The 23,703-nt window shown below is 37.7% G+C and overlaps 1 protein-coding gene and 1 long non-coding RNA gene across 4 annotated transcripts in view; one reads left to right on the forward strand and one right to left on the reverse strand.

The window, feature by feature from the left end:
• The first annotated feature begins 20 nt into the window (after positions 1-20).
• On the forward strand, positions 21-12,449 carry NDUFA5 (NADH:ubiquinone oxidoreductase subunit A5). Its single transcript, XM_038556664.1, has 5 exons — positions 21-166; positions 487-531; positions 3,154-3,270; positions 8,789-8,854; positions 12,145-12,449. Exons 1-5 carry the CDS (start codon positions 146-148, stop codon positions 12,244-12,246), a joined length of 351 nt encoding a protein of 116 aa, XP_038412592.1. The 5' UTR covers positions 21-145; the 3' UTR covers positions 12,247-12,449.
• A 46-nt stretch (positions 12,450-12,495) lies between these two features.
• LOC111098737 overlaps positions 12,496-23,703 on the reverse strand; it is a 46,328-nt gene continuing 35,120 nt past the window's right edge. For all 3 annotated transcript variants that reach the window (XR_005369342.1, XR_005369344.1, XR_005369343.1), the window contains exons 2-4: positions 16,262-16,345; positions 14,600-14,690; positions 12,496-12,642 (exon numbers count right to left, since the gene is read on the reverse strand). This is a non-coding gene — a long non-coding RNA (uncharacterized LOC111098737). The remainder of the gene's footprint in view (positions 12,643-14,599; positions 14,691-16,261; positions 16,346-23,703) is intronic.

The raw sequence follows: 23,703 nt of genomic DNA on the forward strand, positions 1-23,703 counted from the left end.
GCGGGGCACAGCCTCCGCCGGGTGGAGATCGCGAGGGGGGCGGGAGCTGCTTCCAAGGTGATAGTGTGGCGGCCTCGGCGCTGGATTGAGCGGGTCTGAGCCGGGTTCCCAGAGGGCTGCGCGTCCCCGGCCCGTCGGCGCTGTCATGGCGGGTGTGCTGAAGAAGGTGAGGCGAATGGAGGTCACTGCTGGGTTTTAGACCGTGGGGGTAGAGTCAGCCCGAAAGCCCCTCACCCCGCGGTGGTGGCGGGAACTGGCGCGGGATGGCCGAGGCTGTTGGGCGGACTCGTTCTGCTGTGGCCTCAGGGAGGACGCACTCCGTAGCCCCGTTCTCCAGCCTAGTGGCTCCGAGAGACCGACAGCTGTTTTTAGGTCGGTAGTAGCCGGGGCGGGGGTGGGGGGTGGGGGGTGGTAGGTCTCTCCTTCCTTAGCGTGGCGGGCGCGCGGAATTGTAAACAGCTTGAATCGTGTTTTGTTTTTGAACAGACCACCGGCCTTGTGGGATTGGCTGTATGTGAGAGCCCACACGAGGTACGTTCCGTGCTGCTCCATTCCCGGATTCCCCAGGACGACCAGAACCCTGTGACCCTGGTAGAAAGGGCAGCGGGGTGCGGATATTTCAAGCCCCAAATCACAGGCCGGCCTGAGAGCCGCCTTGAGACCAGAACAGGGTCTCTCTCTCCTTTGTCGATGGGTCCCGTGCGCGTGCGTCTGCGCCTGCGCGTTCCATGACCTCGTTCTTTTTTTTTTTTTTTTTTTTTAAGATTTTATTTATTTATTCATGGGAGAGAGAGAGAGAGAGGCAGAGATACAGGCAGAGGGAGAAGCAGGCTCCATGCGGGGAGCTCGACCTGGGACTCCAGGATCACACCTCAGGCTGCAGGCGGCGCTAAGCCGCTGTGCCACCGGGACCGCCCCATGACCTCGTTCTTAAGTCCCTTTTCTTGCTGAGTTTTTCCGTAGGCTTCTCGTGCCTTCACCTGTCCCGTTATGAGTACCCTCCCATACCTGTGTCTCCATGTTCCACCGCCCCCCACGCCCTGCCTTGCCTTACCGCGTCTATCGCTCTAGCAGTTAACCCCTTGCGTCATCAGTGGGTCTTTCCCATCGGTCTTCAGAATGCTTCCATCTGAAAAGACTTTAAAGACCTCCCTCGCTCCTTTCAGTAATCACAGCATCTCTCTCCTTCCTTTTATAGATAACTCCAAAGAGTTATCTGGACTTAACTGTCTCCAGTTTCTCTTACTCCCTTTTGAATTCACTCCACCCAGACTTGGCTAGAACCGCTCTTTTCAAGGTCACCATGATTTCTGTGCTGCTGAATCGAATGGTCAGCTCACGTTTCTCATCTTAATTGACTCAGTAGCCGCACCGGCGACGTTTGGCACCGTCTCCATCAAGCGCTTCTGTGCTTGGGAATTCACCTAGTCTTCTGTTTTTTGTCCGTCCCCCCCCCCCCCCCCCCCCGCCCCCTTACTCTCATTGACTTTTCCCTTTCTGGTTATTTCTCATATCCCCACTTAGGAATTTTGGAGTTCTTAGACTTAGTTTTTGGAACTTTTCTCTATTTATATTTGTCTCCTTGTCTGGACTCAATTTAGTGGTTTTAAATACTACCTATACACTGATAACTGTTAAATATCTGTATTGAGCACTGACCTCTGAGAGTCTTGTATATTTAATTGCTGAGTGGATATCTTCACTTGAATGTCAGACCAGGCAACCCAAACTAAACACCCAAAATTGTGTTCCTATTCTTCTCCCTAAAAAATGCTTTTCTCTCAGGCTTGCTCACCTCAATGAATGGCAGTTTCATTCTTGTGTTGACTGAGTTCAAAAACCTTGAAATCACGTCTAATTTCTTATTTATTTATTCATATGTATATTGTGAATATATATGAATGAAACTAGGTGTTAGTACCTATGGATTTTGTACAATGAAATACAAAGAATTCTTTATATAATGTATGTATATTTGTGATTATATTTACTATTTATGAACTCTTGTGAATTATGATCTGGTGTAACAGTTTCTTACCATGTAGCTTTACTACTAACTGCTGTATGTGAACTTGAAGTTCATTGTGCTTTAAGTTCAGTTCTCTTGTTCCTTTTCTTTTAAGCCTGTGTGAAACCTTCATTTTCATGACCAACTCAGTCACCATAAGCTGAAGTATTATGACTACATTTAGTTAAATTTGATCATTCCGATAATCATTGCTTTTATATATTTTTTTACTTCTTCAGAAATTCAAATGAGAAAAATGGAAAAAAATCAATTTGTAGTGCTTAGGATTGCAATTTGAGAAGTAATGATTTAGTAAATGAGTTTATTTTCAAATAGATCATTAGCAATAAGTTAGAATGCAGTTTTATTTTTACTTGTTACCATACCTTTGGCTTATATACAACCTATGTTGTTAATGCAACATAAAAAGTATCCATTTTATACACTTGACCCTTGAATAACAGGTTTGAACTGCTTGGGTCCACTTATGTACATATATTTTTCAGTAAATACAGTATAGTATTGTAAATGTATTTTCCTTAAATGATCTGCTTTTTTTTTTTTTTTTAAGATTTTATTTATTTATTCATTAGAGACTTAGAGAGGCAGAGACAGAGGCAGAGGCAGAGGGAAAAGGAGGCTCCCCGCAGGGAGCCTGATGCAGGACTACATCCCAGGACCCCAGGATCACACCCTGAGCTTAAGGCAGGTGCTCAACCACTGAGCCACCTAGGTGTCCCTCATGATTTTCATAATAACATCTTTTCCCTAGCTTACTTTATTGTAAGAATATAATATGTGATAACATACAACATATAAAGTATGTGTTAACTGTTTATGTTATTGGTCAGGCATATTCGTTATTGGTCAGGTTTTGGGGGAGTCATAAGTTATATGTGGATTTTCAGCCATGCCAGTGATAGGCTCTCTAACCTCAGCGTTGTTCAAGGGTCAACTGTACTCACAGTTTCCTTCAATTATAAAGGTAATAAGGCAAAGACATGAAGAAATTATAACAAGGAAGACTTAAATGCTTTTTAAAAAACAGATGTGAATCTTTTTGTAATTAGTGAGACTTTTTAAAATGTTCTGTTGAATCTTTGATGATACTTTAAACTGGAAATGTATATGATTTGTCTTTTCAGAGGTTAAGAATATTGTACACAAAGATTCTTGATGTTCTTGAGCAAATTCCTAAAAACGCAGCATATAGAAAGTATACAGAACAGATTACAAATGAGAAGCTGAGTATGGTTAAAGCGGTAAGTAGCTGACTTGATTTTGTTTTCTTGGATTTATGGTTTCCAATGCACCATTAAAAAAAGTTAAATTGCTCCCCCCCCCCCCCCCCCGCTCTTCTATTCTTCTGTGCTTTTCTTCCATCCTTTTTCCCTTTCATTCAGCAAATTCCTGTTTACTAATGTTTTCCATATGTAAGCCACTATTAAATACTGGAGTGAAAGAATAACATCATGTCCCTTCTCTAAGTTAACATTGTAGTACATCTCTTCTTTATCAAGTCCTTTGTTGATTGTTGACTTATCTATAGATATATCAGTCTTTACCTCTTTTTGTAGTTTCAGAGTAGAGAAAAATGAAAGTAGAACACAAAAAATGTATGTTGTGTTTAAACAAAACGGTTAGAAAAAACTTGAAAAATGCTTATTACAGAGAGGGTCAAGTTAGTCTCTTAATTACCAAAAATTATATCTTTGTTGGACAGCCCTGGTGGCTCAGTGTTTTAGTGCCGCCTTCCGCCCAGGGTGTGATCCTGGAGACCCGGGATCCAGTCCCACATCAGGCTCCCTGCATGGAGCTTGCTTCTCCCTCTGCCTGTGTCTCTGCCTCTCTCTCTCTCTCTCTCTCTGTGTATCTCTCATGAATAAATAAATAAAATATTTAAAAAAAAGAAAACATAATTACTTTATTAAAAAAATTATCATTGTTATGAACTGACTGTGTTCCCTGCCAAATTATATGTTGAAGCCCTAACCCCCCAGGGTGGCTGGAACATCTATAGAGGTAATTAAGGTTGATGAGGTCATAAGATTGGCCCTGATTCAATAGGATTAGTGTCCTTATAAGAGACAGCTCTCTCTGCCATATGAGAACACAAGAAAAAAGGTAGCTGTCTGCAAGCCAGAAAGAGAGCTCTCATCAGAAACTGACCCTTTTGGACCTTAATTTTGGACTAGCAGTCTCCAGAGCTGTGAGAAAATAATTTTTTGTTGTTGAAGCCGCACAGTCTTTGGTATTTTATTGGCAGCCCTAGCAGACTAATACAAGCATTTTACAGGTCTAAATCAAAGTCCTTAGCTAGACATACCATAGACTGCTGCTAGTTCTTTTATGCCAAACTATATTGCACTTTTGTGCAATTAAAATTTTAAAGTATTACATTTTCACACTAGCAATTATTCACGGACTTCTGTAATTATCCAAAAGTGTTTATAAACTCTAAAAGTAATTTACATATATGTAATAAGTGACCCTATTATATTTTTCTTATTATTAGGTTACCAAAGTGAATAATTATTTTTCCTTAGGGATATGGCAAAACAATGAAATTTGATTTGAAACTTTTATTCTTAGCTTGGCAGTTCTGAAAGTAACTTACAAAGTCTCTAGGGGAAGGTTCAGCATTTATTTTGATTTCATGTTTTCTTTCTGTCTTTTCTTTTTTTTAAAGATTTTATTTATTCATGACAGACACACAGAGAGAGAGAGGCAGAGACACAGGCAGAGGGAGAAGCAGGCTCCACGCAGGGAGCTGGACATGGGACTCGATCCCGGGTCTCCAGGATGGTACCCTGGGCTGAAGGCGGCGCCAAACCACTGGGCCATCAGGGCTGCCTGATTTCATGTTTTCCTTAAGGAAAACGAACTGGTGCATATTTTCCCATCACTGAGTAAGAAATTTCCTTTTTTCTTTTCATGAAGTAAAGCTCTTTCAACATTTTGAATCTTTCCCTGCTTTCCTTCTCTATAACCTTATTCTGCTTTATCACTTTTTTTCTTGTTTTAGCCTTTCATTTTGTTATCTTCCAGATAGCCTCAAAATGTATTTAGCTTATTCCTATCTTAAAAATAGAACTGTTATATTTATATCTTCTTTTACTTCTGCCCTATTTTTCTTTTCTCTCTTAACCATTGTCAACCAAAGAATAGCTTACTGTCATTACTTTCACTTACTAGTTCTAAAATAGTTTTCTCTGACTGGGCTTTTTCAGTTGCCTTGTAACTTAGTGGTCTGTATATAGTTCCATTATACTTCATTACGTGCCCCACACTGTGAATAGAGTGATTTTTTTCCCCCAATATATAAATCTGATCCAGATTCTTCCTGCTTAAAAACATTCTTATAGTTTCCTGGTTAGTGTTTCTCAGAGGCTGAATTTAAGAATGTTTGCTGAGTTAGTTGTATGAAACTCACCTCACTACTTCCATCTGCATGGCTCTGATGTACAGCCAGGTTTGGGAAACACTGGCTTACAGGATAAAGTCCTTAGCATGTATGGAAGGTGTCCCAAGATCTGACTCTGGGTTATCTTCTCAGTCTTACCTTGTCATTTCCTGTTTTATACCCTGTATTTCAGCAACCAAACTGCTGATAGTTATGTGAATTACATGCGATTTAATTTTGTGTTTCTTTGTTGTATTTTCTCTTCCCTCTAACTGGAATCCCCTTAGCTTATCTTTCTGGCACTTCTTACTCAGTTCTCAAGATGTGTTACTTCTCTCTGAAGCCTTTTCTTACTCTCCTAAATAGAGATTGAGAACTTCCTTGATTCTCTTCCATTGTACCTGTCACACTGTATTTTACTTATGTTTTATATTCTGGTCTATAAATTACTTTTGATTGATGATTGCATTCATCTTTGTATCCCAAGAATCTAGCATAGTACCTGGTGCTTATATAAGGTCCCATAGAAATGTTTGTTTATCCAAAAGGCTAAATACAAATAGTTTTTAACAACCTCAGGTACTGCATGATAGTTTATCACCAATTCCTGTTTTTGGTAGAATGATTACAGATTTTTAACCCTCAATAGAGTCCCACACAAAGTCTTTAGTAAATCTTGTTATGATTATAAAACATCTACTTACTAAGCCTAAAATGGAAATAAAAGTAAATATTTTTTCAGATTACACTAGGGAGATAGAATATTGGTGAAAAGTATTGGTTTGTGGCCTGTCCAAAATTTTCTTCTCAGCTCTAATACTTATTTGCTGAGTGACTGTTGGCATATTGTCCATTTCTCTTAGTTTCCTCATCTAAAACTTGGGTATAATAATACCTGCCTGAACACTTGTTAGGACTGAATGAGATAATATATGTAAAATATATGTAAACCATATACTGATCACGCTTAACGTATGTGATGGTAGCTTATTAAGCTTATTAAGCTTAATGACATTCTGCCATTGGTAAATAGAAGTCATCGTATTGACTTAGCTTCAATAAGACAAATTTTGAATTGTCTTCCTACCACAGGATTCTCTTGAGTTGAAATTACTGTTGAACATTCCTTGCCTTCTTTTCTTCAGTCTCCTAGATCTCTTAACAATGACCAGCTTCCCTGTTTTGTTTTCAAATTTTGGCTTTAAGACTCCGTTAATTCTGAGGTAAACAGTCTTTCTCAGACATGTTCATCTGCTTCCCCTTCCTTCTTTTCCAACTATTTTTACTTATTCAAGGAACACTGAATGCCGTTCTATGCCATGTATGCCTGTAGGCATGGAAGCTAGTGCCTCTATGACAATGAACAAAACATTAAAATCCCTGCCTTCTTGGAGATTACACATTCATGGTGGGAGGCAAAGAAGTAAGTAAATAAAGAAGTACATTACATAGCGTATAGAAGATAGTTAAAAACAGTGAAGGAAAATGAAAAGAGAGTGGGTATGTATCAAGTGGTGAGGGATATTACAGTATATATTTGTTTCCTGTGCCTGTTCTAATAAACTTGGTGGCTTAAAACAATAGGAATTTATTCTTTTACATTTCTGGAAGCCAGGATTCTAAAATTAGTATCAAAAGCCCAAATCAAGGTGTTGACAAGGCTGCATTCCCTTTAGAGATTCTAGGGTAGAATCTGTTTCTTGACTCTTCCAGCTCTGGTGGCTTTCAGTATTTCTTGGCTTATGGCCACATCACTCTAATCTCTGTCTCTGTAGTCACATTCCTTTCTCATCTATGCATAATTTCTCTCTGCCTCTGTTTAAAAGGACACCTGAAGTTGTATTTAGGGCCCACTTGGCTGATGTAGGATAATCTCTCTGTTTCAAGATTCTTAATCACAAAGTATTTGCCACACACGCTAACATTCATAGGTTTTAGGGATTAGCTCCTGTACTTTTGTGGGACATTATTTAGCCTACCACAGTATAAATTATTATCAAAGTTGTTCTAAGAAGGTGATATATGAACAAAGACTTGGATGGAAATGAAGGAACAAGCCATGCAGTTATCCCTGGTCAGCCAGCAGATGCCCTGAAGCAGGAACATGCCAATTCCTGTAGAAAATATCTTTTTTTTTTTTTTTCCCCTTCTTTTCATTCTGTGAGCCAAAAAAATCATCCTCTTTATACTTTACTTACATATTTATAAGTATGTATAGAATATAGAACATGGTTTCTGGCTCTCACAAAGCTCAGTTTACTAGCAATAAATACATGTCATTGTATTTTTCTAGTACCTTTTTAGCATTACTTTAAAAAAAAAAATACCTTGTATTGAAGAACAATGTACATAAGGAAAGGAGCAGAAATCATAAATGTAGAGCTTGATAAATTTCCACAAGTCACACCCATATTAACACCAAATCAAAAAAGAGGACATTTCTAGAATGTCCAAACCTGCTTTTCCCCCTCTTAAAGATAACTACTCTTCTGACCTCTAACACCACAGATTCATTTTGCCTGGTTTTGTAACTTTTTTTTTTTTAGCTTTTTATAAATGGAATTATCAGTCCGTGTTCTTTTGTGTGTGGTTTCTTTCACTTAATATTATGTTTGAAAGAATCATCTATGTTCTTGCATATAGTTGTAATTTATATATTCTGACTGCTTTATAGTATTCTGTTATATCCAAATACTATGATTTATTTATTAATTCTCTATATATCATTTGGATTCTAATTTGAGGTTATAATTTGTGCTGTTGTGAATTTTTTTCTTTAAGATTTTATTAATTTATTCATGAGAGACACACAGAGAGAGGCAGAGACATAGGCAGAGAGAGAAGCAGGCTCCATGCAGGGAGCCCCATGTGGGACTCCATCCTGGGACCGCAGGATTACGCTCTGGGCCAGAAGGCAGGCGCTCAACTGCTGAGCCATCCAGGCATCCCCTGCTGTGAATATTCTTAAACATGCCATTTGGTTAATGTATTATAAATTTCTGTTTGGTATATACCTAGGAATGGAATTCTGTGTCACAGGGTAGCATTTACCTCACATACTAATGCTCTCAGAGGAAATAGAGGAAATACTAAGAAAATAAAGTAGTATTTTAAAATCTGTATTTTAGAAAGACTAAATGGATATCATATTTCTTAATCTTGATCAGCAGTTAATATTAAGACAGAAAAGCAATAAAAATAGAGAGATTAGACTTTCCACCAGATAGTTGGCAAACATTAGTAAGGGTATAATGAAAGAAAAACTATGTTTGCTATAATAAGTGCTATTTTATATTCGTGTCTTTTTAATTAGGATGTTGAAACATTCAGATATTGTGTTCCTTTTTTTAAATCTTTTTTTTTCCCTTAAACTATAGGAACCAGATGTTAAGAAACTAGAAGACCAACTTCAGGGTGGCCAACTAGAAGAGGTGATTCTTCAGGTAAGAAAAAGTTGACTGTTTAGATGTTTGGCTTTAAATGGTCAGAGGCACTGTGCTTAAGAGACACAAAATTGACATCTCAGAAAAAAAGGAAAACTAAGTTTCTTTCTTTATGTCAGCTCTCAATACAAGAATAATTACATATAGGAAATACTTCAATTATGTACATGTCAATTAAATATCAGTAATTTTAACTTGAATTTATGAGGCTTCTGTTGGAAATTTGGAGTTTAATACACCTTGAATTTCATCAGCGTGTTTTTGTTAGCCTTTAGTTCAAAGGAGTAACACAATAATACTGTTATTTGAATAATTTTATCTTTTTAGATAGAAATACTTTTATATATTAAGGGCTTAGCATATTTTTAATATGGAGAAATACAGATATTTTGAACCATAAAATCATAAAATTAAAATGTATTTTTGACTTTTAGATTAAAATATCTATGCCTTTTTTTTTAAGTCGTGCATTTTTCCCCCCAATTATAAGTAAGGTTAAACTTAAAATATGTTCCTGTATTTTGTGTTTTATAAATTCTATAATTAATCTTTTAATTCTATCATTTGTTTTTAATGTTTTTCTTCTATATTTCTTTTGCGTGTTTTTTAAAATAAGAGAGATTAACTTTAAACTCTTGCAATATTATTTGAACTTTTTTAGTCTTTTCTTTGCCTTTTGACTTCAACTGAATATTTTCTTTCATATATAGAGAAAGAAATATATTTTCTTATATATATTTCTTTCATATATTTTTTAAAATTTTTACTTGGTCAAATCACTCTCCCCCTTTGCCTCACCACTTCAGCTCCCCCTCCCATATTATAGGTTTAGATGTCTACCCTTATAAGCCACCTGATATTCAATTGTTTCATTTAATTTGTACATTTTGTATGTTTTAAAAACAGTTATTTTTTGAGTTTTATTAAAAGACAAATGAAAGGTGATTAGGGAGGTATATCACCAATAGACATGATATATAAATTCAGAAGAATTGTTAGATGGCTCTGTTAAAAAGAGGAATAGGGCATTTACACAGTTTTTTGAATGTAGACTCAATCATTCAAAGGCCTTCTATTCATTTGCCAGCTGTTGTACCATGTGGGAACTTGCTGCTAACTTATTATTGTCCTTTTTCTGTTCCTCTTTCTTTTCTGTCAGATTTTACTTTGATCATGACTTTAGTTTAACTGATAAACTAATTTATCATGCAGTTATAGACTCAGGGTACAGTTAGGTATTTTTAAATCAGCTGTGCAGTTCTCCACATTTTCACAGACAGTATTAAGGTTAAATTTTAATAATGTTTTACTTAACCTAATATATTTAAAATATTTTGAAACATATAAAAATATTGATATATCTCACATTCTCTTTTTATTCTAAGTCTTTAAAATCTTCTGTATGTTTTATACTTGCAGATCTGAATTTGTTTTTTTTTTTTTAAAGATTTTATTTATTTATTCATAGAGACACAGAGAGAGAATGAGAGGCAGAGACACAGGCAGAGGGAGAAGCAGGCTCCGTGCAGAGAGCTTGACGTGGGACTCGATCCAGGGTCTCCAGATCTGCTGGCTGCCCAGCAGATCTGAATTTGAACTAGCTGCATCTCAAGTGCTTACTGAATAGTCACATGTAGGTAGTAGCTACCATTTTGGACAGCCCATTTCTAGAGGGATAGTAAATAAGGTAAAGGTACTGTGTTAGAAGCCCAGGAAGAAGGAAGGAGTAGGTAACAGGGGTCACGTGTACCTGGGTCCAGCTACCTGAAATGGATTGACCTTAGTGATATTCAGGGTCAGGTACCCTCCCTACACTACACAATGCCTTGGAGGCTTAAAGAAAGCATGAATGGTCAAGAGACCCAAGCCAAAGAGCAGTCAGGGAAACAGCCATCTTTAGGGATATTTTTAATCAATATTTATGCTGTTTTCTCATTTCAGCATCAGTAAATCCCTCTACCCTCAGATTTCTGTTAATGTACTTTTTAACTCACTGTTTATTTTAGACTGTTACTGGAAACATAGATGCGCTATTTGGCACCACTGGCATTAGATGAAGCATTGCCTTTTCTATAGAATTACAGCTTGTGGGATCCCTGAGTGGCTCAGCAGTTTAACACCACCTTCAGCCCAGGGCATGATCCTGGAGTCCTGCGATTGAGTCCCACATCAGGCTTCCTGCATGGAGCCTGCTGCTCCCTCTGCCTGTGTCTCTGCCTCTCTGTCTCTCGTGAATAAATAAATAAATAAAAATCTTAAAAAAAAAAAAAAAAAGAATTACAGCCTGTGACAGACTCTGGCACTTACTCTGTATTTGAATTCCTTCTCTGACATCCTGACAAGTGTTCTTCTAAATTGGCCAGAGTTGTCTTAGGTCTTTTTGTTGTATAAAAAAATGTGAAATAAAAAGATAAAAATGTCAAATATTTATAAATTTGTTTGAAGAAAAAAGGTAAATGTAACTTAATGTAAGGAAGTTAATTCAGTCAGTAATTTTTGTGCGCCTATGATATTCTGCATTCCATAGATCACTGTTTTACAAACTGTGGGTCTCAAGTGGTTATGGGTCAAGAAATCAGTTAGATGGGTTGTGCCTAGCATTTAAAAAATATAATAGAAAATAATGTGTCATAGCTAGTAAAGGTAATGATATTTTTAGTTTTGTTTCATTCATACGTGTGTATTTTAGATCCCTTAGAATTTGTTTGTTGTATTTTACTGTGGGCCATGATAAAATAGTTTGAAAGCCATTGACATAGATACTTCTTATTCCCAAAGAATTTATAGTCTAATGGCAAAACAGACAATTAAGATTGAAAATTCACCAGGTAAACGTTTGAACATTCTAATAGCAAATTTTAATCAAATAGAAAAAGATCAGGGGATCCCTGGGTGGCGCAGCGGTTTGGCGCCTCCGTTTGGCCCAGGGCGCGACCCTGGAGACCCGGGATCGAATCCCACGTCGGGCTCCCGGTGCATGGAGCCTGCTTCTCCCTCTGCCTGTGTCTCTGCCTCTCTCTCTCTCACTGTGTGCCTATCATAAATAAATAAAAAAATTAAAGAAAAAAAAATTTAAAAAAAGAAAAAGATCAAAAGCTATCCTTTCTAACTCATGGTTGTCTAGCTATGAGAATTAAGGTAATTTTATTAATAATGTTCAACATTTGATGGTAGAACAGCTTATTAGATATTAATATGAAAATAGTTCTAATTATATTTCAGTCATTAGCTATGATAAATATCTGTTAATCAGTGTAATCAACTGATCTTTTAAAAATTTTTATTAACAGGCTGAAAATGAATTAAGTCTGGCAAGAAAAATGATACAGTGGAAACCATGGGAGCCTTTAGTGGAAGAGCCTCCTGCCAACCAATGGAAATGGCCAATATAATCATCATTAAATGACTAGTGTGTTGATGGGAAATGGATGTAATTAAATGTTCTGTTATATTAAAAAAATATTTCCATATTATTGACATCTTACAATCAAGAAAACTAATACAGAATATATTTAGGAGACTTGTTAAAATTAATGACTATGGTAGTAGGGTCTTATGAATTCAGTTTTGACATGTAAAACATTCATTCAAATTATTTCAAAGATGTTCTCTCTCTCTCTCTTTTTTTTTTTTTTTGGTTTTGTGTTTTATTATGTATTTCAGAGAGGCTGTGTAAATATTTGAAAATTAATTGGAAAAATCCCCATAGATTTTCAATGCAGAGACCATAATCATAATGTGAAATATTAGTAGTAGTATCTTCAGCACATCATTTAGTGGTTTTTGTCCTGAAAAAAAACAGATGAGATACTTAATTATTGTTTAGACAAATTTATACGTCACTAAAGAGAAGTAGTAAGAGTAAAAGCCGTCAAATTATAGTTGTACAGTTGAGGAAATTTATTTGGTATTTGAAAGATTTATTTATAGTGGGAATTGGAAAAACTTTTCCTTCTGTCTCATTTAAAGAAGTTAACTTTTTGTTATTTAGCCTTTAGTTTTCTTGATCAACCAAAGTACTTCAGGATAGAGATAGAATTTATGTAAAAGGAGAGACACCAAGAGTTTCTTTATCTGACCTATGGATAAGTTTATATCCAGAGCATTCAGTCATACATGGGTTATAACTTCAAAGTGGAATCATTAAGTTTTCACTAAGTTCCAATATGAATGCAGTTGGCTATCAAACTTTTTTTTTCTTTTCTTTCTTTTCTTTTCTTTTCTTTTCTTTTCTTTTCTTTTCTTTTCTTTTCTTTTCCTCTTTTTTTTTTTTTAAAGATTTATTTAATTATTCAGAGAGAGAGCAAGAGTGGGGCAGAGACACAGGCAGCGGCAGAAGCAGGCTCCATGCAGGAAGCCCGACGTGGGACTCAATCCCTGGTCTCCATGATCATGCCCTAGGCTGCAGGCAGCGCTAAACCGCTGTGCCACCAGGGCTGCCCCACCCATGGTTTTTTAGTGCCATCGTGAACTCTATGACTAAGTGGAGGCACATTGTCAACTTCTCAGATTGACCTATTTCCTTCTTTGAAAAAGAAGTAGAACTTGTGATTTATAACTTCCTTTTCAGTTCTGACATTTGCTTTAAATATAATACAGTATAAATGTAAAAAATACATGAATCTAAAGCATATCAACATAAATACTTGCAAGCAAATTTCCTAACCAATCCTTTTTTTTAGTCCTTTGAGCACATAAAAACAGGAAGATAGCTTGATGTGGCTTTATCAGACTTTTTAGCTCCACTTATTCCACGATTCTTGGGTGTCATATATTTTACCACCAGAGCTCCCATAGCTGTTAATAAAAAGGGACCATATTGATGTTTGCATTAGAAATGCTAGTGGTAGAATAATAACAATATAATAATAGTAGCTAATATTTGTTCATGTTTGCCAGGCACTCTTCTAATTACTTGACTAATTTCACTCTTAAATATGCACTACTCATAAAAGTGTGATCCTGCAAATGATCTGTATTTCTCCAGATAAGGAAACCAGAATTCAGTGTGAGTAGTGCTCTCCTACAACTGTAGGCACCTGTAGGCAATGTGAACACCTTGGAAAAATAGGCAAAGAAATGGTATAATAATCACCAAAGTCTCATAGCTAGTAAGATGTGGAGCTAAATTTTGAACCTGGACAGTCTTGCTCCAGAACTCCCGTTCCTAACTATTATTTTTTTATGAATATTCTTGGGTTGCTGTCACTCCTGCCTGTACCATCTGGGCTGTACCAAAAGAGCCTATTTCCTGCTTTCTTGATTTGTTTTGTCCAAATAAGTATAAAAAATATGAACAGCGGTAGTAAACTGGATTTCATTTTGTGCAAAAATCTTCATATGGATTATAGGTAGATAATGTTAACGGGATAGGCGTTTAAAAGGCATTGCCCTGTGGTCCATGTTTTTACATTTACTAACTGCTATTCCCAACTGCCCATACAAACTTACACCTGATAGTTTTTACTCTTTCAAATGTTTTCTGGTTGCTTCCTCTAACTTCCAGAGTAAGCTTTCCTGATTGCTTTACAAATGATTCCCATTTAAAGATCTTCAGGGTTGCTGAGAGGCTTCTAGACTAATTTAAGTAACTTTCAAAATGGCCCATTTCAGTTCCTCCTAGGTTTCTCACGTTTCATTCAGATTCACCCACCAATCAGCAAAATACATCAGACACTTCAAAAGAAAAGAAGCAATCAATTTGAGCTTTGCAGACAAGAAAATGGCAGCAAAGTTGATACATACTCTGAGTGCAGAATATTCAAATTTCTCCCATTCTTTTCTTTGGAGTGGGAATGATTTATATCTAAGATGATGGTACAATTTATCATTCAACCTGGTTTTGAGAGAAAAATGAAGTATTAATAATTTCATAAAGGTAACAGGTATAAACTATGAGTACCATGGACAAGCAGAGTATGTGACATCCACTGGAGTAATGCTCAGTGTTGAGGCCTGCCATCCATTCTACACCAGAAGTTGGGGAAGTAGTCCTATCTGAATAGAAAGGATGTGATGTCAGCAGTGGCAGCTATTGTGAGCCACTAGGCCTCAGGTTTCATTGTGTTCCTTCATTTTCTATTCTCTCTTATTCTACTCTGATCCCCTCCTCCAACCCCCAGGTTCTCAAAATTGGGGAATGGAAGAAAAGGAGTTTATCTTTGTCATCTTTTCTAATCCTAAAATGCAGTTAGAGAAGTGAAGCTAATTGAGGTTTTTTGCTGCTATTATAATGAGAATTAAGATACTAGAAAAAAGTGAGAGCAGTCTTCTGTCAAATGGAATTCAAGATTCTTTCTTAGCTAACTTTGGGACCTACTATAATGGGAAGGCTTACTTTGTTGCAATCAGAAGTTAAGTCTTCACCTGATGCTTTGGCAGGCTTTTCAAATATTCCCTTTGGGCCAGCTCTTATAATTCCTTTTAACCACCAAGATGGTATTCCAAATAGTCTATGTTCTGTTATCCAGGAACTCTCCCATGAAGTCAAAGTGATCAGTTTCACTGTTCTCAGAAGCCTAGATCTTCAGGTCTTGGAGAACCTTGCTTCACATGTGCTCCAACTACAGAGCAGACATAGAGTCTGTATGTCACTTCCTCAATTAGCTACATCAGGCCTCTCAATCACTGGAAGACAAATGGCTACCCTCATGTTTTCTCTGTCAAACGGAGGAAGTCAACAATGTTCTGTGTAAGAAAATGCCCATGTCTTGGCTAATGTCAGCCATTTACCTCCCCGGTTGCATGGTTACATAAGCAAATAGAAGTTAAAGAAACCTATGCACATGTGTTCTGGGATCTAGGATGAAGTAGCAAATCATGAAACATAATAAGCATTTTCCATCTGAGGGTAGAGTTTCCTTTAAAACTCCATACTTAATGTTATTTCGGCCTATGCTACCATAATAGTAATGTTTTGAGAAAAAGGTAAATAAGATAGCAGTTTGGCTTGCAGGAGGATGAAGAGGTTTATTTTTAATAGAATTCAAAAGAAATCAAAGTGGGGATGTGATATGTGCTTTGAATTATTGATGGGAACTGGAGAAATTTATTTAAAAATTTTTATTTAGAGAGAATAAGCCAAAACTCTAGTTAGTGAAGGAAAGTAGTGAGAAAAATAGTGAATTAGAATAGGCTGTCCCTAAGTCCTAGTCTTCACATGACAAAAGTTTTTGTTTTTTTGTTTTTTTTTTTTTGTGATAGTCACGAGAGAGAGACAGAGAGACAGAGAGAGAGAGGCAGAGACACAGGCAGAGGGAGAAGCAGGCTCCTGCAGGGAGCCCTGATGTGGGATTCGATCCTGGGTCTCCAGGATCACGCCCTGGGCCAAAGGCCGGCGCTAAACCGCTGCCCCACCCAGGGACCTCCTAAGTTTGTTTCTTATTACATGTCTAATGAGGGACTTACATGTCTAATTAGGGACAGTTCTCGAATGAGTCACACAGGGATCTGGGCTGAGGATGATACCACTTCAACACATGCTTCCATAACCTAGGGCAGCGAGAAGGGAACATACCAATCACACATAGAAACAAAAAGGAAAAAAATTTTTTTGAATTTGACATGAACTCCTAAATTAGCTTGCCATGCATTGCTAATGAGTTTTCAAAGTAATCTTTAGGTTTATATTAGTAGCTAATTTTTTGTAGTGTGCTGAAATGTAATTTATGATGGATTAGCTTCTTTATATGATTCTGTAAATGAAAAGCATTATAGAGATTCTTTTTTCGGACTTCTCATGATCTTCAAATATGTTTTTTTTCAGGTGAACATTTTAGGCATTTCTAAAGATAAACATTACTATTTTATGACAGAATATTTCATTTTACTCTCTTTTTCTATAACTGGAATGTTGATTCCTTTTCTCAGAGTAAAACCAAACTTTTTTCATAACTCATTTGGAAGCAAAATCTGACCTGAATTTACATAAAGTTATTTGTGGTCTTTATCTTACTTAATACATGATATGAGTATATTTTTGTACAGAATTCTTAATGTATTTGATTCTGGACTACTGCCCCAGACCTACTGACAGTAGAATATACAGTATAGGTTAGTATTTACCTTTCAAAAATCTGAAAAATCTGAATTCAGACACATCCGTCCCGGTTTCAGCAAAGGGACTATGGATCTGTATTTATATAGTCTCTAAACAAGAGACTATATCATACCTCACAGAGGTATGATACAAATTTAATCCAGTAGCATCATTTTTAGGTTTTCCAAAATCTAATATTTTTCTAATTCATTTATATCAAAATACATTTTAGCTTAGAGTAACAATGGGGAATACTTTGAGATGCTTGATTTCATAATGCCACTAGGTGGCATCTTTGTAAAAATAAAAGCACATTAAAAAAAGTGTTTATTGTGTAAATCAATACTGAGATAAAGGTAGATGTTTCATGAGAAATAAAGATAAATCATTTTGGGCAATAAATCCTAAGAAAGTGCAAAAGTATATTGTGAAAGGTAAAATATAAAATGAAATTTAAAAATTAATTTTCCACTTTCAGAATTGAATCTTTTTCCTATTGGTTATTTTCAGTTTGCATTCACGTTTATTTTGTATAACCAAACAACTATATATTTGTATGTTTATATATGAGTGTGTGTGTGAGAGAGAGAATGAGAGATTTTGATATGTAATAACCATTCCCACCTGCAGACACTACCTCAGAAGCCTACCAATTAAGTTAGGCACATCTATTGTAAGATTGAGTTGTGTAAGATCATCTCCACAGCCAACTATAAACTAAAATATGAATATATTTTACAGAGGAGACCCAGAAAGGTGTTTAAAACCAATGAAATTCTCATTACTAGTAAAATTTAAGATTTACTTGGTTTACCCGTAAAGGACTAACACTAGCAGTTATATGAATGCTTCACCCTTCTTTCTCTGCTCTTTATGAATGTGTGAAGTCATGAAGTGATTTAAACACATCTGTTTTTATTAAAAACCATTATTAAAGCCAGTTATATTTGAAAATATAATGCATATTTTATATTGTTCTGGTAAGACATCTGCTATAAAATGGAATTAACACTGAAAAAATGACACTGGATATTAGGAAGTTATTGGGGAGATGAGAATGCAATTTCAGCAGAATAGTATAAATGAATGAAGATATTGAGTATTATGAAGAATAGACTTGTAATTATATACAACAAAATCTTTAATCACTTAATCTTACATGCTTTTTAAATATCAAAGGGTGTCATATTAGTCAATAAGATCCAACAGTACTTTAGAAGATTATTCACCATGACCAAGTGGGATTTATCCCCGGGATGCAAGGGTGGTTCAACACTCGTAAAACAATCAATGTGATAGATCACATCAACAAGAGAAAAAACAACCATATAATCCTCTCAATAGAGAAAGCATTTGACAAAATATGGCATCCATTCCTGACCCAAACTCAGAGTGTAGGAAGAGAGGGAACATTCCTCAGCATCTTAAAAGCCATCTATGAAAAGCCCACAGCAAATTTCATTCTCAGTGGGGAAACACTGAGAGCCTTTCCCCTAGGATCAGGAACACAACAGGGATGTCCACTCTCACCACTACTATTCAACATAGTACTAGCAGTCCTAGCCTCAGCAATCAGACAACAAAAAGAAATAAAAGGCATTCAAATTGGCAAAGAAGCAGTCAAACTCTCTCTCTGCAGATGACATGATATTGTGTATAGAAAACCCAAAAGACTCTACCCCAAGATTGCTAGAACTCACACAGCAATTCAGCAATGTGGCAGGATACAAAATTAATGCACAGAATTGAGTGGCATTTCTATATACTAACAATGAGACTGAAGAAAGAGAAATGAAGGAGTCAATCCCATTTATAATTGCACCCAAAAGCATAAGATACCTAGGAATAAACCTAACCAAAGAGGTAAAGGATCTATACCCTGAAAACTACAGAACACTTCTGAAAGAAATTGTGGAAGATGTAATGAAATGGAAAAACATTCCATGCTCATGGATTGGCAGAATTAATATTGTGAAAATGTCAATGTTACCCAGGGAAATTTACACATTTAATGCAATCCCTATCAAAATACCATGGACTTTCTTCACAGAGTTGGAAGAAATAATCTTAAGATTTGTATGGAATTGGAAAAGACCCCGAATAGCCAGGAGAATGTTGAAAAAGAAAGCCAATATTTGACAAAGCAAAGAAAGAATATCCACTAAAAAGGTATAGACTAAAAAGGTATAGTCTCTTCAATGAGTGGAGTTGGGAAAATTGGACATCCACATGCAGAAGAATGAAACTGTACCATTCTCTTACACCATACACAAAGATAAACTCAAAATGGTTGAAAGATCTAAATGTGAGACAAGAATCCATCAAAATCCTAGAGGAGAACACAGGCAACACCCTTTTTGAACTTGGCCACAGCAACTTCTTGCAAGATACATCTATGAAGGCAAGGGAAACAAAAGCAAAAATGAACTATTGGGACTTAATCAAGATAAAAAGCTTCTGCACAGCAAAAGAAGTCAACAAAACTAAAAGACAACCTACAGAATGGGAGAAGATATTTGCAAATGACATTTCAGGATAAAGGGCTAGTATCCTAGATCTATAAAGAACTTATTAAACTCAATGGCAAAGAAACAAACCATCCAATCATGAAATGGTCAGAAGACATGAACAATAATTTCACCAAAGAAGACGTACACATGGCTAACAAGCACATGAGAAAATGCTCTGCATCACTGGCCATCAGGGGAATGTAATATTACTCAACCATCAGAAGAGACGAATACCCACCATTTGCTTTGACATGGATGGAGGGTATTAGGCTGAGTCAAGTAAGTCAATCGGAGAAGGACAAACATCATATGGTTTCACTCATATGTGGAATATAAGAAATAGTAAAAGGGATTATAAGGGAAAGGAGGGGAACTGAGTGGGAAAAATTAGAAAGGAAACAAACCGTAAGAGAGTCCTAACTCTGGAAACCAAACAAAGGGTTTGGAAGGCGAGTTGGGTGGGGGCATGGGCAAACTGGGTGACAGGCACTAAAGAGGGCACTTGATGGGATGAGCCCTTGGTGTTATACTATATGTTGGCAAATTGAATTTAAATTAAAAAATGTAATAAAAATGCAAGAAATTAATAAAGACTACTGATAAGCTCAGTATTAGAGCTTACCTTTGAACAACAGAGGTTTGAACTACATAGGTCCACTTACACACATTTTTTAAAATAAATATAGTATAGTGCTCTAAATATATTTTCTCTCCCTTATGCTCTCTCTATGATCTCTCTAGCTTACCCTACTGGAAGAAATCAGTTTATAATATATGTAACATACAAAATAGGTGTTAATTGACCGTTACCAGAAGCCTTCAGCAATAACATAAACAGTAGGTGGTCAGTAGTTAAGATTTTGGGGAGTCAAAAGTTACGTGCAGATTTTGAAATACTCAAGGAGTTGGTGTCCCTTAACTCCCCACGCTGTTCAAGTTCAAATATATACTCCAAAAGTAATTTGGTGTTCGTAGCCAATATATACAGAGTAATCTCACAACACCATCAAAAACAATGAAAATGGTACAATAGAGTGGTTATCAATACACTTCCAACCAGATATGAAGTCTTCGTTCATCTTGAGAGCTACCGATATATGTAAAACTTGCTCTGTATTAAAAGATGTATAATACGGCAAGTCAGTGACCTATCTGCCCTCTTCATTTTGATAGACCACACTCGGTGATAGATCTGTTTTTAAAAAATTCCAAAAATATCCAATGACACATGAAACAAAATGATATAATCTTCAATAATTTTACTTAGTTGACTTATCTTAGATATCAACAGTACTAAAATCTGCCCAAAACTAATTAGAAAAAAGAAAATGCATTCTCACAAAAGAGAAGTTCTCCCCTGGTGGGGAAGCCAGCCTTAACCCAGTAAAAATCCATAATAGAGAACCAGGGGAAAAAGGAAAATAAAACTAAGATTTAGAGTAGTACATTTCCACTAGATCTGTGAATAAAGATACAATTTCTAATCCATAAAACATTTAATATCTTAATACAAAAGATTAGGAAAGTTCCATTTCAAAATACATTCTATTCAAAATGTATACACATTTTATACATTTCTTTTTTAAATATATATATATATTTATTTATTTATTGATGCTCGATTTGCCAACATATAGTATAACACCCAGTGCTCATCCGTCAAGTGCCCACTCTGCCTGTCATCCAGTCACTCCTCCCTGCACCTGCCTCCCCTTTCACTCCCCCTTGTTTTGCCACCTCACTTTCCCCCCTTTCTGTTATAATCTCTTTCATTATGTCTTATATTCCCCATATGACTGAAACCATATGATGATTGTCCTCCGATTGACTTACTTCACTCAGCATAATACCCTCCATCCACGTCGAAGCAAATGGTGGGTATCATCTCTTCTGATGGCTGAGTAATATTCCATTGTATGTATAGACCACATCTTCTTAATCCATTCATCTGTCGAAGGACATCGGAGAAGGACAAACATTATATGGTCATTCATTTGGGGAACATAAAAATTAGTGAAAGGGAATAAAGGGGAAAGGAGTGAAAATATCAGTGAGGGAGACAGAACATGAGAGACTCCTAACTCTGGGAAAGGAACAAGGGGTGGTGGAAGGGGAGGTGGGCAGGGGTTGGGGTGACTGGGTGATGGGCACTGAGGGGGGCACTTGACGGGACGAGCACTGGGTGTTATACTATATGTTGGCAAATTGAACTCCAATAAAAAGAAGGTATTAACTCTGCCATTGTAGAACAAAATGAAGCAGGGAAAACAAAAAACATAAAACAAAAACCCTATCTCATATATCTCCCAAAAGTAAATTGAGTATGCTGAAGGAAATCCAGAAGCAAAAAATATATCCAAGACATGTAATTGTAGAAATATGAAAATCAAAAAGGAAGAAACTTAAAAATGAACAGCCGGTAAAATATTGGAGTTAAGGTGGGAAAAGAGAAAAAATATTGGAATTTTTTAGCCTGATATATAAAAACGAATTGTAATGGAAAAAAGAAAAAAAAATTAAAATAGGGGTACCCTCTGGTTCTAGGTACCGTAAGTCCCTCGACTTCCCCTGGAGCTTTCCAGCGCTGCTCAGCCAAGAACTTGCTCTTCCCCGGTCCTTCCAGCTCGTCTTCTGGGGAGGGGGGAGGGGCCTGCTGTGCCGACTCTTAGGTGTGTGCACCTGGGGGAGCTGCCCCACCCCCCCGCCGGGTGCTTGACCCCGTGAGGCCCCTGTTCCCTGGTGGCTCCTCCCTCCCAGGCACACGGTGACACCAGGAGGAACGACAACACTGACAGCGGCCAGGTCCCCAGCCCTGGCGTCAGCTCCCGCAGTAACCGCCGCATCTCCCAGTCCGTACTGGCCTGGATGCTGGATGCTGGGGGGGTGGTGGTGAGGTGACCTGCACAACTGGGGGCGCCCGGGGCAGGAGCGTCCTCGCTGTCCTGGGCCCTCCCCGCCCCCGCCTGTCCCGGGGGGAGCGCAGGAGCCGGGCTGTGTCCCCCGCGCCCTGGGCTCCCGGCCTGCGCCCCCCGAGCTCCTCCCAGAGCCCCGCAGCCCCCTCCGCGCGGAGCCGCCGCCTGAGCTGCTCCCGGGGCCCCGCCGGCCTCGCGCTCCAGCCCTTGACCGAGCTCGGCCCGCGGTGTGGGGCGCTCTCCCCCGGGCGCACCTCCCCGTCAGTGCCCCCGGGAACCTGGAGCCCCGCCGCCCCTCCCGGGATCCCGCCCGGTTCCCTGCTGAGCGCCTTTCGGTCTGTGAAGGATCCGGTGCGGATATTTAAAGTTCCCGCTGCTCCCGGGCGGGGCCTTCCGACCCCGAAGCTCCCCCGCCCCCAAACTTAGCCTGGCTTCTCTATTACCCTCTGCCTCCATCCTCCCACCCTGCTTGCCCCTCCCCCACTCAATATAAATATGATCTTTGAGAAAAAGTGTTAAGAGTGGAACTACCCTACAACCCAGCAATTGCACTACTAGGTGTTTACCAAAGGAATCTGCAAGCAACTGTATGTTTACAGCAGCACTATTAACAGTAGCCAGACTATGGAAAGAGCTCAAGTGTCCATCAGCTGATGAATGGATAAAGAAGATGTGCATATATGCATAATAGAATATTAATAAGCTATCAAAAAGAATGAAATCTTGCCATTTGCACTGATGTGGATGGAGCCAGAATGTATTACGCTAAGTGAAATAAGTCAGAGAAAGAAAAATACCACACAACTTCAGTCATATGTGGAATTTAGGAAACAAAACAGACAAACAGATGAGAAGGGGGGAAAGAGAGAAAGGGAAGCAAACCATAAAAGCCTCTTAATGAAAAAACAGAGTTGATGGAGGGAAGTGGGTGGCAGATGGACTAAATGGGTGATGGGTATTAAGAAGGGCACTTGTTCTGATGAGCACCGGGTGTTATATGTAAGTGATGAATCACTGCATTCTACTCTTGAAACCAAATTATACTCTATGTTAGCTAACTAGAATTTAAATAAAAATTTTAAAAAAGACTCCAAAATACCTTTTAATGGGAGTAAAACAGCATATACCACAGATGCCCATGAGGTGTCCAATAACAACTACAGCAGACACAGCAAATTAAGCCAGCATCTCAAACCATAGTCTCCAACATACTTTCCCAATTGACATTTCTTCTTTCCTAGAATAACAACTGCAGAAAAAGGGCCCAAGTGCCTACAAAACTCTTTTTGAACGTTCAGGTACCATCATAATTTCAAGCGCCAATAAATTCTGTAAGAGTAGTCTTTTCTGTTGTGAGATGTATGATGACAAACTTACAGACAAAGTTTT

The sequence above is a fragment of the Canis lupus genome, chromosome 14, assembly GCF_011100685.1.
Source record: "Canis lupus familiaris isolate Mischka breed German Shepherd chromosome 14, alternate assembly UU_Cfam_GSD_1.0, whole genome shotgun sequence".
NCBI classification, from domain to species: Eukaryota; Metazoa; Chordata; class Mammalia; order Carnivora; family Canidae; genus Canis; species Canis lupus.